This window comes from Bombus terrestris, chromosome 9 (genome assembly GCF_910591885.1).
Source record: "Bombus terrestris chromosome 9, iyBomTerr1.2, whole genome shotgun sequence".
Classification (NCBI taxonomy): Eukaryota; Metazoa; Arthropoda; class Insecta; order Hymenoptera; family Apidae; genus Bombus; species Bombus terrestris.
In genome coordinates this window covers 6,787,392-6,803,429 of record NC_063277.1, presented here as the reverse complement: position 1 = coordinate 6,803,429, position 16,038 = coordinate 6,787,392, and the positions used below count along the sequence as shown (strand labels likewise).

General features: G+C 31.5%; 1 protein-coding gene and 1 long non-coding RNA gene across 6 annotated transcripts in view; one reads left to right on the top strand and one right to left on the bottom strand.

The window, feature by feature from the left end:
* LOC100645011 overlaps window positions 1-16,038 on the top strand; it is a 70,206-nt gene that overhangs the window by 51,904 nt on the left and 2,264 nt on the right. For all 5 annotated transcript variants that reach the window (XM_048408665.1, XM_012311904.3, XM_012311903.3 and 2 more), the window contains 2 exons: window positions 2,483-2,576; window positions 10,440-10,728. In XM_048408665.1, coding sequence (XP_048264622.1) covers window positions 2,483-2,576; window positions 10,440-10,728 — 383 coding nt within the window. The remainder of the gene's footprint in view (window positions 1-2,482; window positions 2,577-10,439; window positions 10,729-16,038) is intronic.
* Window positions 6,517-9,559, bottom strand: LOC125385643. Its single transcript, XR_007225139.1, has 2 exons — window positions 9,299-9,559; window positions 6,517-8,108 (listed from the first exon to the last, which is right to left on the bottom strand). It is a non-coding gene; the product is annotated as an uncharacterized LOC125385643 (long non-coding RNA).

The window sequence follows — 16,038 nt, the reverse complement described above, 5'->3', positions numbered from 1 at the left end:
GTTTAGCGAATGGGTTTCTAAAGTTGACATTTTTCTATCATCTATATTTTTCTTAAAAGAAAATATTAAAGAACTATTAAAAGAATTATTTATGAACATGGGAAAATAAAGTGCTTGCAGAATGCAGCGCGTCAAGCTATAAAAAAATTCTTCCTCATCGGGGAAGGTTAACCATTTTTATAACTCCTGTGGTTGAGTTGTGTCGATCGATAAATCCGTTGACATTAAACTATAATGTAGACATTTTATACCGTTACTGTATACTTTATCATTTTTTTGTATTTGTTTAGACTATCTAAAGAATGTATTAAATATACCAATATAGTAAAAAAATGTTCTATGCACATAAAATAAACATGTGTGATATAAAAGTTATTAATAGCTTCCATAAATTACTATAAAAATTATAAGAAACGTATCGTTATCTATTACAAATATTTATGAATAGACTCGTGTCTGCAAAACGTCTACAATTTTAATTGTTTTTCCTGTTTATAAACAATGACACGCTTTACTTAGTATCAATTCTACTGTTCCTCACTAGTCGATTGAATCATCAGAATATATTTGTAGTAGCACGGTACAGTAATCATGAATACACAGACGGTAGTGTTTGCCTTAGATGTAGCTGACAGTAATGCCATACTTGCAACTGGCAATATAGGTAACGTATGCTGAAGATAATGAAACCCTTTTCCAATCAAAAGACTGAATTAGGAACATATTTGTAAAATAAATTCATGATATTACTATATATTACTATATATAAATAATTATACAGCACAAGTACCCTAATCTTATGATAGTCCTAAGCCTATATCATAGATATAGAAACTTGTTCAAAATGGTTAACATCTGATCCTAGATTATATACCAATAACTTCCAACTTCGACTTAACCAATCCATCTTCTCGCCTCGACTTAACCAATCGACTTTCTCGCCTCTGATGAAAACAATACCTCAAATTACTACACGGTTTGAGACAGGTAAAATTTTGTACCGGAGAAGACAGATAGGTAATTTGTCGGTCGACCTTCAACAAGAGGGAAGAACTTTTCCCAACCTATGTGTGCACTCCATCTACGCATGCTACCACCCTTGTTAGTGAATGCTAGAAAGGAAAATTACCTGTAACATCAATTAGGAAGCCCTGATACAAAGCAGAAACTCGAGGTTGAGACACTAAGAGACATACTTGTTGCCATGTGCCTAACTACGTATCTAAATACTTTTTTTTTATTTACTTTTTATTTTACTATCAATTCTCGCATTGAGAATTATAAGTAATTTTCTCTGGCGTGGCGCAGTGACATGGCTAATTATGTATAATAAGTTAATACTTATTATATATAAGTATAATTTATAAATAATTATTATAGATAAATAAATATTACTTCATTTTAATATCTCGTTAAATCTTCTGCTTTAGTGTTTTTTTAGCCTGCGGATCTGGTCCGACGTGTTAGGTAATTTAGTAATTAGGGAGTTTCGATATTTGATGACTCTTTTGCTATATCTATTACTATATTTTGATGTTTCTTCTTTGATTTTGGGTATTTTGAGGTCGCGATGTATTGCTTCGTTATGGACCTAAATACTTGCCGAGTAGAAATGGTGCTAGCAGACCTAGCTATTTTCATTGCTAGCTATTTAAAAATGTTGTATCATAAGAATCTTTATCAGTAACAACGTAACGATGGAAAAGTCTGCGACTTAGTTCCTAATTAGTTGCAAGCTAATCCTCTACTCAAAGATATAATAAATACTCTTACTAGAGGTTAAGGATCAATTTAGCTAGATAACAGATTTTCAAAAACTCTGAATTCAATGTACGCTTAACAAGATTTTTTTTTTTACAAATCCTTAGTATATTTGAGAATATAACTCTATCAAAAACACGAGTCATCTATAAATACCGAGATCTTTAGATTAAGATCTTAAGATTATAAGTATATAATTCCAGTTTTCATTAACCATGTATCTATATACATCAAGTAAAGTTACAATAACTAAGTTTAATGTTTATGAATAAACGACGTCATTACTTAAAACGTCATAAAAATCTAACGTCATATAAATTTGACGTCATATACAACTATAACGTTATAATATGTGTATTGATTTATAATATCGAGACAGCTTTCGAAGGTAACATCCAGGGATGAATGAACATCGCAGGTCATTCTGACGAACGATGCAATGCTGTCATAAAAGTATATTTTTATTTCAGGGTACTTGCAACCCTTGTAGTATATAAGAAATGAAATGAGATTATGCGAAATAATGAAATACTATGGAAATGAGAAGTTAAATAGAATACGAAGGAATCTGTTTTTAGCTTTCAACAATAATAAAGATAAATGCATTTGTTAATGAAAAAAGCAGCTACACTCACTAAATTATCATTCTATCCATTGCATTCATACGATTAGACATTTCGGACGTACTAATAATAAAATATAATTATTTTTATTTATGCAGATCCTCCTGTCGACAGCGTGTACATGATATGTGGCGTATTGATCGCTTTGCTATTAGTCGGCGTCATCATCGTTCTCCTTGCTGTAACGATCAGGTAATAAAACATATACTAATTTTTTACAGAACATTTAACATCTTAAAATACGACAACGTAAATATCTTGCATTTTCCAAAACATTTTCTAAATCTCTTAGAGTTTATTAATACATATGATATGTCACAATAATATACGTATATTGTAAATGATTACTAAACGGTATTTGAATATCTTGTAGTATGTTATGTATAAAAAAAGACAAATCTTTTACATCTAGTAATTTAGTCTTCGATACAAAAATAAAATATATATAACAGTTACGTATATTGGTACAACGGCCTCGAGAGCTTCTTCGGAAAACACACAATATGAAAAATGGATGAGAAGGATAACAAACGTTATAATAAATCAGTGGAGCGAAATTGTAAACTATAAAAAATGCCAACAGAGGAAGAAGGAAAATAGAGAATGCATAAAATATTAAAAATAGAAAGTACACAAGTGGATATAGTTCAACAGTCCTTTCAAGCATTAATCGCGTGTTATTGAACATGCATCAACAAATAGCGTGTATTCATCAACTAAAACTCTATCCAATTAAGGTCATCTCTCTGTTTCTCTTTCTCGCACGTTCGCCACCAAGTAACGATATACTTACGTAGTTCGTATTGCTGTCGAATGCAAACATGTGTATAACTACGTTGTAGTGTCGGCGTAAATTTATCAAGAAGAAAGCAACGTCGTATATGATGCATATATCGCGATACGTGTACAAAACTTAATTAAATAACGTGATTAAAACTCGTTAAACGTTAATGACCAAGGAAATGAATGTATTATCGTGCAAGGTGATCCACCTTAGAAATTAAATGTATAAATGTTTCTTTTTATTTGAAGTTAAAAGAAAATGAAGTCGGTTGCTAATCATAAGTACAATTTCTTTCTATAAGGCAATTCGTTTGTAATAGCTTCCTGGAATATGGGATTTCAGTCGAAAACGTTTTAATAAATTCGAACGAAGATATTAAAGCGGTGCTTGTCATATCAATACTCAATTCGTGCATTTTTCAGTAACACTATCTAGAGTTAGACTTTGACTTCAAAAGTAAAACTAAGCAAAACAATGCTAATTATTCAATGAAATTTCTGATAACGTATGAATAGCCTGTATTTTATATTTCGTAGCGTGAATCAGGGTTTTCATTTGAAAATCTGACTCACACAATTCAACATTATTACAAATGGTTTCGGAACGAGCGAATTATCGTGACTTAACGTACTTCGCGTATAATTAATTAGCTATTTAGATCGGAATATCTTGTGCGCTATTAATAATGCGAAGTAATGTGTGCGGGTAAAGTGAGTTTACAATACAATTGCAACAAAATGTTAAACATTATCCAATTTTTATAAGAATGCATAACTAGCTCATTAGCAATCAAACTCTATCATATTTTTCAAATAATCGAAATGACGTTAATAACAGTTAATATGTTATTAACTATCCTTATAACATGAAATAATTGCGCACTAGACGTACCAGATGCCGTAATAATACGATCGTTCGTCGCGTGCTTTAACAGGAATCGGAAATTTGTGAATCACGTGCAGACTCGCGTGGATGAAATGTGGAAATCTGATAATCTGTAAGAGAATTTCGCTTTAAATCCCAATAAAGGATTTTATCTTGGATTTATCCGACTGTAAGTTTTCCTGTCCAACAGCATTGTGATCGAGATTAGACGGAAAGGTTTCTCCATGTATCCAGACTGCAGTCGATAAAAATATTTTTCTTCGTATTTTCGCTAGTTTCACTTGAACAAATTCAATCTCGAGATTAGAATCCAGGAACTTCATTGCGATACGCTTTCGTTGAAAATTTTCTCTGTGCCTGTGATAGTGAAGCAACTTTTATTATCTCTCTCTTTATCTGGATAACAATGATGTGTGTAGCTTATGTAAAGATGTTCGTCTGTTTTATTGTTGATAGTATAAAGTGTTCCTGTTCCTATATGTTGTCCCGTAATTAAGTAAATGAAATTTTTATCGGAATTTGTCATCCTTATAAACAGTATGTGTGTACATACTATATACTGACAAATGCCATAAGATGTACGAAAAGTAATTTCCGGTTAGATAAACGCGAACAAATTGGAAATGATCAAAGATGTTACATTCAATATCACAGAGAGTTTGAGCGAAACATTCATCACAATGTTCAATTTTCATAGATTGAAAATTAATCCTATTGCAAAAATCAATTTACCATTTTCTTTACCATATTTTTTAGTATTTCTAATTTTTAGTATTTCTAATCTTTCATATTAAAATTATCGTACCACTTACATTAATTGTTTATTTTTAACTACAGCTTTTATACAGTAAACTTTATAAATAAAGTTAATAATAGGTGTTTACTATTTTACGTGTTTGTATACTTACGTATGAATATGAGAAACAACTCGCGATACAATGACTAAAGAAATGTCAAGTCCGCACAGTAATACCACTAATGAAAAGAGTTTATCATTATCGACGTCAGTAACATTTAAAAACAAACTAACTGTTCTATATAAACAAGGGCAAAATAAACATGTTTTGTAACTTTTATGACATGCGCAGTAGGATCTGTTCACTGATTTTAACCGATTGACTCATTTTACAGTTTCTCACGATTATTAGGTCTTCTATGAAACAATGTTACGTATATCCGTTAATTAACATAAAATACGCACGTTAGAAATTATCATTCGTTAAATATTTCTTAAATTCATTTAAATATTCAATGAATTCGCACATAGAGGATATGGTATAATTAGCGGGTGTTTTGTAACATGAAAAAATACATCTTTAAAGAATTTTAATGTTAATTTTGATGTTTGCTAACAAATTGCGTTTAACCGTTTCCATTGATGAATTCCAGTGTGTATTATTCCTCCGGAGAATTTTTCCAAGTTAATTAAATTAGATACTTAAAATATATAATTTGTCTTATTATATTAAGCTAATCTCATTATTGCCCATTGACACAATTAGCACAGTTTCACGAAGAACGTGTAAGAGAGTTTTGTTTTATCTTTCACCCATTATCAAAGTGAAAACTTTGTTTCATCATGTGAATATAATAATTCGAATTATATTCGTATCGAATTGCAGCGAAACTTTATTTTCAAAATATAAATCTGCTATGAATTTTCTTTCCTATTATTTTGCTTATTATTTTGCTAGTTTTCAGTTTGAAGTTTATCTAAGGCATCGCGAAAATAGGTCTAAATTTGAATTAGGAGCATAACTTTCGCGAGTGCAGTAAAAGCGCACTTTTATTGAATAGAAATGAAACTCAATATATGTATCAAATCAGTCTTCCAGTGGAAAGTGTGTATATTATTTAAGATAGAACGTGTTTGTCCAATAAAAACAAAATAAAAAATGGAATTAGCTACCTGCTAAGTGTCATACGCATTGTCCACTTTTCATATTTGTTTCTATTCATACTTAATATCATATAACATATGAAGCTTTCAACATTTGAAATTTTCTAAATACATTTTGATATTGTATAATTTGTTGAAATTTCAAAGAAACATATAAATTTTATTTATCAATCTCTTATTTATAAATAGAAATCAAGCTATAAAGTCCAAAATTTACTTAAAACGCTTATATCAGAATTTATATATCAGATTTCTATGTTGAGTGTTTTACTCAGAAAAATTCGTATTTTATTTTCTATATAAAATATTATTCATTACAGGAACACGTGTAATTCGCATATTTATATAATGATTTAATGATGAACAGCACGTGAATTTCCAATTATAAGGTACTACAAAGATATGCTACAATATCAATCATCTTGTTCATTAGAACAGCGATACTGAATGATAATGATAGGATGAGTCAAGTTTTATCATGACGACAGGAAAGATTGGACTACATGTACAAATGATAACAGACCGACATAAAAAGAAAAAGAAATTCAACATTTACAAATATGTAATTGTTACATATCCGTTTATATAGATGACTAATTGAATATCGATTTCATAAAACTGTACAAACTATACACTTAACTTTTAATTACATTGGTATAGAATAACGTACATATACACGTAATGTATGTAGTAACATTTATTTTACAAACATATATTTATTACTAGACTGCGGATGTTTATGCATTTATGGGATATTTAAACATGCAAAAATGTACAGATATAGGAATTATTCAAAGTGAAGCATTTGTAATAATTAGTCTGCGAATATTTGTACAAATCCACATTTTTATGAACGCAACTAAAGGAATGAAACGTAAGCAGAGATTTGTTTCACTTTCACTGATACGTTCATTCCATACATTTTTGCATCTTGAAATTCCACATGAATGCATAAAAATTCACGGTCTAATTACTATTTGGATATTCGGATGATGAAGCAAATCTCTATTTGACTTCCACTTCTTTGATTTTGTTCACGGAAATATGAGTTTGAATAAAAATTCGTAGTCTATTTATTATTATAATATAATTATTATATATAATACATACAGTATTCTATCAAGATATGTATCTTAATTCTATTTTAAAGAGGTAATCTTATGATATGCACCTGTTTTCTGACTTTTAAAGCTATTTTTTAATATGGCGACGAATAAGGTGGTCACAACGACCATGAACCGGATTAGGTAAATGTAAATACACTTATTATCGATTCGGTTAGTTTTGTAATGTAATCGCAAGTAACAATCTATGTACACGCCCAGAAGACAAGAATAGATACTAATTAAATAGAGCACGCGAATACACCCATCAAACTACCCCTGCTCTGTCTAGACACGCGTCTACTTAAGTAGTGTCAGGTTAAATTTCAAAATTAGCAAAACAGACCACATTAATGGCCTAAAATGTAGAAGCGAACCATTCGTGCGGATTGCTAAAGAATTGTTTGCCTTTCCTTAATGAGGAACATATTCGTCAGAAGGATCAAAAGATAAAATCAAGACATACAAGATATGGTCAATATTTCTCCGTAACAATAAAAATATCACATACGAGCTTTTTTTAGAACAATTCTTGGAATGAACAACAATATAGATGTCTATTATATGTGTTCATCAACCTGTTGACAAGAACATACGAGTTAACTCGATAATTCCCCATTCTTTATATACAGTTTCGTTTTCTTGCAAATAGATTATATCACATTTATTTTATTTCTACTATTAATTTGTAATTTCATAGTAACAAAAAGTTTTTTTGGAATATGAACCGTTTAACAAATTAATTATTTATAAAATATAATTGGAACTTATATATCTTTCGTTAATAGTTAGTATCATTTGATAGAACAAGTATTTAGAAAAAAAAATTCTTTCTAAGGACAACATATTTTCATATTTAATCTAAAATTATTACTAATCCAGGGATTTAAAAAATTGTAAAGCATTTTTCACTGTAATTTATATTACGATAGCATATTTTCACAGTAGTATGAAAAATATAAGAATAAAGTAAAAAATTTAAAAATTTGTATCCAATAGGTTATCTTACTTTTCACGAGAAATTGCTTCCGGATTTACAGTTGGGATTAACACTGCAAACAGTATTTAAAATAGGTATTATTAATATGGATTTTCCCACTTTATTTTAATTACATGGAATCAATATACCAGATTAGTGGGTCGAGATATATGAACTCCTACTCAGATTCATAAACATTTGTTCAACGACTTCGATTGACAAAACACAAAAATGTATGCAACATTTATGATAATATGGATCTTTATAATTATCATTAATTTTATATTACTTGATATAATAATTCAGCATAAAAGGTAGGATAACAGTAAAGTGATTGAGAATTTATTATCAAAAGATATAAATCGTTCATTTTAAAGAGGAAAATCCAAATTTTGGTACCTTTCATTATACAAGGTGATTTATCCGATAGATTTGAATTATTTATAGGCTATATATCGTACAATGTTACACAAGACAAAACAAAACAAAATTTATGTGATTTCAAGGAGGACACGTGCTTTTCTCTATACCGTATTGTGTGAGCGAATGTGTTGCCAAGATCAACTTAAACGAAACGCTATATTTTTTCAGAAAATCAAAAGAGCATTATCTAATAAAAATATATTAAGATACAATAGATCTGAAGCATATATTTAAGCAAACAATTAGTTAACATAAAAATGATACTAAAAATCATCATTTTCATCAAATTAACTACGAATGTATTTTGTAACCTCTCGAACCGCATTAAAAACGCGTATTTAGCATTTACAAATCATGTGTAATTTATCTTATATAACTAGAAAAGTTTACAACATTATCTAAAATAAAATTTTCATCGCAAAAATCTCAATAAAAATTTGTTGTTAACATGATATACTGTCAAAATATTGAATACGAACAAAACAAAAACAATCATTGCATCGTATATCATTTTATCATTTTTAACATGCAAATATTATTGTATATGTTGCTTACATATCAAACAATTTAGAATTAATTAAAAGTTGATAAGTTATCTTGTATATTCAAAAGAAAATGAATAATTGAAATTTTACTAATAGAAATGGATCTAAATATAATTAAATGAAATATAAATATAGAAGTAAACACTTTGAAGATCTATCAATAACAATTAAGAATATATTACTTATAATAATAAAAACTTCGACTTTCCGGATTCGTTCCTCACGATAATCGACACAAGTACAAAATGTGGTTCCAGTAAAGTGTTGAAAACGTTATGCAATATTTCCTACTTACTATATATAAAAAGAATCGTTAGAATCACATTTCGATTACGTTATTCCCCTTGTTCCACGGTTATGTTTAAAAACGTATACATGGTACACGTCTGGCCTTTCCAACAACTAACCGGGGCCGCAATGACGACAATGAAATGCTCTCGAGTGAACGAGCGAGCGTGTACCGTTCGAATTTCACACAGTAAGTGATCCGATTGGCTGACGCTCGGGGCAACCTCCAATCGCAGCCCAGCGTCTACATGACGTCACGAGACGGTATTATATACCGTCGTACACGCATCGTTCCGATCAGATCTCGGTTGGCTTTTGAAATGAGCGAAACGAGGTAATTTTCGGAGAGTTCTGGCAGCTCGCGCGCCCTTCGGCTGTGAGAGAAGCCGGGTGGTGGTTTTTCCCTTAGTTGAAACAAGTAGAAGAAAGCTAAATTACTCGTACAAGTCATCATTCGAATCCTAGCAACGCAGTTCAACGTCAAGAATTCTTTCATAAACTAGTCATCGAACGCGTCGCCGTTGTTAGTCGAGTGAACGTACGAGAACGAACAGCTGAATTATACAAAGTGTTTCGTCGATAGCATGAGTTAAAAGGTGGGCCGGAATAGGTCGCGCAAAACGTCTAATTAATATCCGTACAATTGGGTGCTCTGTAATCGAATTGAGGAGTTAAACAGGACTTTCTAAGTCAAAACTTCACTCTCGTGTGATACATTTGCTTGTAACTGACGAAGGCTTTGCGACGCAATGCTGGAATAGAAGTTTAAAAAGGAAGAGAAAGAAAAATAGAAGACGTGAGAAGTAAGAACTAGATAAAAAGTACTACAAGAGAAAGAGAGAGAGAAACAATAGACTGATAAAAGGCAAATTGCCATAAAGAAAAAATCGTTATATTTATTTCGCGTAGAATACAAACGCGTTCTGGTCGTTTGGTCTCTGCGTTTGGTTTATATTTTTCTTCGGAAGCCGGCACAAGCGTTCTCGATATACCATTCGAGAACCGCGGCACATAAACAGCTTCAAAATTAATTCCGAAAGTTCGAAATCCATTAAAGCGAAGCTCTCGAAGCTGTACCTGAGACTGAAACAGAAAAGAAAAATGGTCGGGAGCAATGGGACTATGATTGCCATTCGGCTTGTCCGTAGCAAATTGCGGAAACGGGAGGATCATTCGAATGCGGTACATCCGGAAGCGACTGTAGTTCAAACAGCAACATCGCCAGTCTCAACGATCGTCGAACCGTCTTATCCTGGTGAAGGTTGTTGCACGCAGACGTCAGTCACTACCACATCGACGGATCTGGGAAACAGCACAGCTGTTGAACAGGATAACGTCTATGCTACGGTCAATCCGGCAGATCAATTCGTCTGGCAGTTTCCGCCTCCTTATCCACCGCCTCATACACCGACGCAGTATACGTTGTACAACGACCAGGTTAGTACTATGTATAAACTATGTTATTTCTCATCATGTGGTTCTTTTTTTCTTTTCTTTCCTTCCTTGGAACTTGTAATCTTGAACGAAACGAAGACTACGCGTTTCTCCCTTCTAACTTCGCCCATATTCTCTGTATACTTACATTGGCTGCGCTAACCAGTAGAGCCAGTATTACCAGATTTTACTGGTTTATTCTCTGACTACCAGGATTACTCGTATAATACTTAAGTTAATAGAACGATCCTTCTTTTTATGGAATTAGTTGCTACGTGTGAAAACTTGTTTGTATCTTGATCTTTTAGCGGGTAAAATTAAATGAAGAATATTGTGATACAGGATGTCATTAAGTAATGTAATTAAGGAGTAAGGTATTGGTGGGAAGTACATTGGTTTCGAAGGATAATAAAAAGTGGTTTAAACTATGTATATCGTAGTTGCTATGCCTATACTTGTGTATTCTAGAACTGATCGATCTTGTGTATATATACATACATACATACATACATACATATTACTACTCTTCGTTTGCTTATATACGATAGTATTAAAAACATTTCATTTGCTGGAGATCAATTTTATTTACTGGATATCAATATTATGAATCGAAAATTACATTGAAAAACGAGATAGAGGATAAAAGATTTGAAAAAAAATAACGAAAATTCGAGCATATTTTAATAAAAGTAAAAGGTATCAAATGTACTACTATAATATTTGTTACTCGTTGCTTGCTTACCAATGTTTACTTTATCAAAAGGGTCTATATTATACTTATTGAGATTATAGATTACTTTTGTGAAAATCTTATTGCAATTTTTGTTATCGTTTACATTTACGAAACCTTCAATTCAAACAACTTTCTTAGAAACTTGTATCTGGTCAACTTGATGAACTGGATCTTGGACCTTGAATGAATCCATATTATTTTTATAACGAACTTCATATAAAATAATATCGTCAAATCATCAAATATTAACGTAATTCAATAACCAATATTTTAAAAAAAACGTCTTATGTACTAAGTTGTGACTACATCTATGCTTCGTTATAAATACAAATGAGACGACGATTACAATATATATATATATATATATCTTAACAACAAGACTTTAAATTATTACAATTTATTACAATTTTATTTATCTTTAGTCTATATTACATAAAATATTGCCAATCGTATTGTAGTTTCAAGTATATTAATAATTTCGCGGTAGATTCTCGCTAAAATTTACATCCATAAAATTATGAAAGCTTGTGCAATATGTTATTTATAGTAGATATAATGCATCAGCTATACATAATATATTATAACTGAAAAAGACATATCTGGTAACACTCCAGGATATACTTGGTAATGGCAAGACCTTTGAAAATTGTAAGTAGTTATTAATAATAGTCGATGGCGCTATCGATTGTCCAAGGACGAGGCATACGAGTAGACGGCCTGGCAAACGAGTTGTAAGGTCGAGGCTCAGTCCGAGGCTTGCCGCCAGAAAAATCCCAAACAATCGGCAACGTTGCCACTTTTGCTCTGCTTTGTTGCCGTTATGACACGTATGTTTCAGTTTCATGCTCCACTTACCAGTAAATCTCTACTGCTTTCTCATATATATATGTACATATCTTTTCTAGTTTTTGAACTATTTCTATCACCCCTATACTATTACGTGTCTCGTACAAGAATAGCCACAGTATTTCTATATTAAGCACCAAGTCTCGTTCAAATTTCAATTCTAGAATCGAACACTATACATATCGCAGATATACAGTGACTCGCGAAAGTGGTCGAAAGTCAAACACTTACCAGGGAAAATTTTTGGCATTTTGAAATTCCATTAACGCTGCAATGATATTACACTGGTAACATCTGAAATAAAACTGAAAATGTATATGAAAATTACGGGGCCATTTATTGCAAATATACATTTAGTGAAAAGTTTATATACAGCATGAATAGTGATCTCAAACGTGTATTTAGCGTCAAAGATGGCGTCACTAAATATCATAACTTACTAACCGTGATGAAAGATTGACTGTTCGAATATTTTGGTTATCTTTATGAAAAATGTGTTTGCATAAAATATTTGAAATATCTTGTGGTTTATGTACACATTTTCAGATCTTACCAATATAAGTTTCAAATCGTACCAATATAATCACGATAATCGTGATTCCATGAATCACTGCGTATAAGTTTCTTCAAATTAGAAATCTTAAATTACTCCCATTATGGAATTACCTTAATCTAATCGCTCATTATCTAAACGATCAAAATGACATAAGTTTTCATGCTTGTGATATAAGATACTTACGTATGACGTACATAATTTCTTATGTACGATTAAAAACGTACACGAAGCAAGCCTGTCCTTTGTAGAAAAAAGATAAGATTGAACATTTTCAAGTTTCATACTTTGTCGTGCAATTAGAATTCTGTGAGGCACGCTTAGCCATTCGCTGAATTTCACGAGTCTCGATACGAATCTTCATCGCATTTTAGAAAGCATCAAGTCGACCTCGGTTGTCAGTATATTTAAAATAATAAGAGGCATAGTAACGCTAACGGTAGTAGTTGAACTTTATTTCATATGTGTTAAGATCTTCGTTGTATTTGCCAGTTTATAACGGTGGTAGGTAATGATCCTGTTCGTGACAGTCGCATATACATAGTTAAATAATACGAGAAAAAACGTCCCAATATTTGAATTCGTTGAGCAACTTAACTGCTAATGTTATTCATTGTTGTCCTTAATATCATATTCATCGTCTACGTTTCATATACCTTGCGATTTTCCTAGAATATTATACAGCGCAACCGTATTTTTTACATCAATCATCTTTTTTGTAACCTTGTCTCAGTTATGTTAAAAATTCTCTTACACGCCAGTCATCTTATTTCTTATTAGACACTAACAAATATTTCTAACCTATTTGTTAAAGCTGAATTTCCACTCTCTTTCCTTATCTTTTATCTACTATATTCATTAATATTTATTTAAAATTCATGTGTTATTCGATTAACATTCTCGAAAACAATTATATATATATATATATATATATATAATATGATTGCTCGTGTTTGAATGGTGCCATCGGTAAATTATATGGACGTAGGTACTGTCGCAACGTTGAATTTTCCATCTGGCAAACCGCGAAAGCCACTATGTTTGGTGTTTTGAACGCATAGGCGCACCTAAAAACCCGCTTTTACCCCTCTGGCTGGCTCTAAATTTAGCGTAGGTGGGCGGCCACGACCGTTTGCCAAGCAGCAACAGGACTTCGGGCATAGGGTGCAGCTGTCTCGTAGACGGTGAAATAATGCGTCTCTCCTTGACGATATTGGCAATATTCCTGCAATTCTGTTGCCTCGATTCGCCGAACCGATATTTTCATTCCCGACCTTTCTGTCTTTCGCGGTTCGTTTCTAAATGTCGATCGGGACACGAGGATTTCAGTTTCCTCTGCCCACGTATACATACATATCTGGTCATCTACCTCCGTCCAACGGTTTTCCTGTTCGCCTCCTCGTAATACACTACCGTTCAAAAGTATCCACACATTGCTTATTTTTGACAAGATATATTTTATTCACAAAATTACAGTAATTGTATTCTTTATAATAATTACAACTGTATGTAATATTTTTTATTAATAATAGAATATTACGTTTTGCGTTTTTTAAAAGACAATATGCAAAATAACACTGTCGTTTAACGTTGTTAAATCTTGTGGAACGATTTTGTTACTTGGCAAACTCTTTATTTTTAGATTCTTTAATTTCTGAAGCTAGATTAAGAAACCTGATTTGTTAATTTAAACAGTAAATATATGTGATATATAAAAAAAAAATAAGAGACATATGTTATTGCCATGTGTTCCAATAAATAACTTAACTCTATAGTTAGTTGATTGCAAGGATTGTATTTAGGTATCAACTTGTTATCTCAGATCATCTGTTACTCAAAAATACAATATCTATATTCTTATAAAGATTATACATAATAAAAATGATAAATATTATAAGAATTTATTTTCGGAGACTTCTTGCAGAATAATGTACTAACTAACAATTTGTTTTATTACTAAATTTGTTCCTATATTTTATGAAGGAATTTACTGATACTCATATCTTGCATCTTGTGACATTTAAATTCTTGCTAATAATATTAATTCAATTGTGCAAACAAGCCTATAAAATCCTAGGCTTTTATAGGCTTATAAAATTATTATATCTAAGCGGTTAGAAATCTCAGTAAAACGAATTAACTTGCGCAATTCATCATTAATTTGCACAAAATTGATTTGATTAAATTCAAATATGGTTACCACAATTCAACTAAAGTGTCCGGATATTTGTGAACGATAGTGTATGTCGTATGTAGTTTCTCCGTCTCGCGGCTTCTACATAGCTCTACATAGCTCTGAATCCTGTCGGTCGGTTTCGTAACATCGCACCCGGATACACGACGTATCCTGCTTTTTCAGTCGACGCGTTCTCGTCTATTTCTATGCTTCATAGATCACTCTAATCGTATTGCTGCGTATTATGTATATCGTAAGTCGTAATTCTCATGTGGCCTTACTTCGTTACTCGTATGCCTGACTACGACATGGCTATCACATATTTTGTAAGCTGCGCCATATCTAACAATCAAAAGCGATAAATTTCAACCGCTGTCGAAAGATTTGTTAAAGTTTGCAAACGTCAAATTCAACAATACGGAACGTAGAGTAAACTGGTAGAATTGAAGAAACTCACAAAGACATATTGGATTTGATTGATTATTTTTGAAGTTGAAACAATCAAGCGCACTTAAGATATAGTATAAGCAAACGATTCTTGTTATACATACTTAAATTATTACTCGTATTTTTAAACATTCTGTCTCGCAAGTCATTCTAAATAATGTGGTCAAGAGATTATTTAGTAACATTTATGTGCTATGTGCGACTGTTATTCAGTGGGGAATAAAATAATAATATATAGATGTAATATCATGTCTAATAAAACGACATAAAGTTTCAATTCTAGTCTATTACGTTATTAAACAATGACACGCTCTATTGATTATATAACTTCATGATGAGAGATTTCTTTCCAAAACGAACACTAATCTTCAGTAATTAAGAATAATATTCATATTGAAAGGAAACATTGATGGGCTTTGAAAACGTTGTTTCAAATTGTCTCAAACTACAACAGAAATCAACATCCAATATTTAAGAAAACGTAATACGTATTCAATCTTTAAATATATCACTTTTGGTTAATTCCTGGAACAGCGAGTTCAACGGACAAAAGATGTA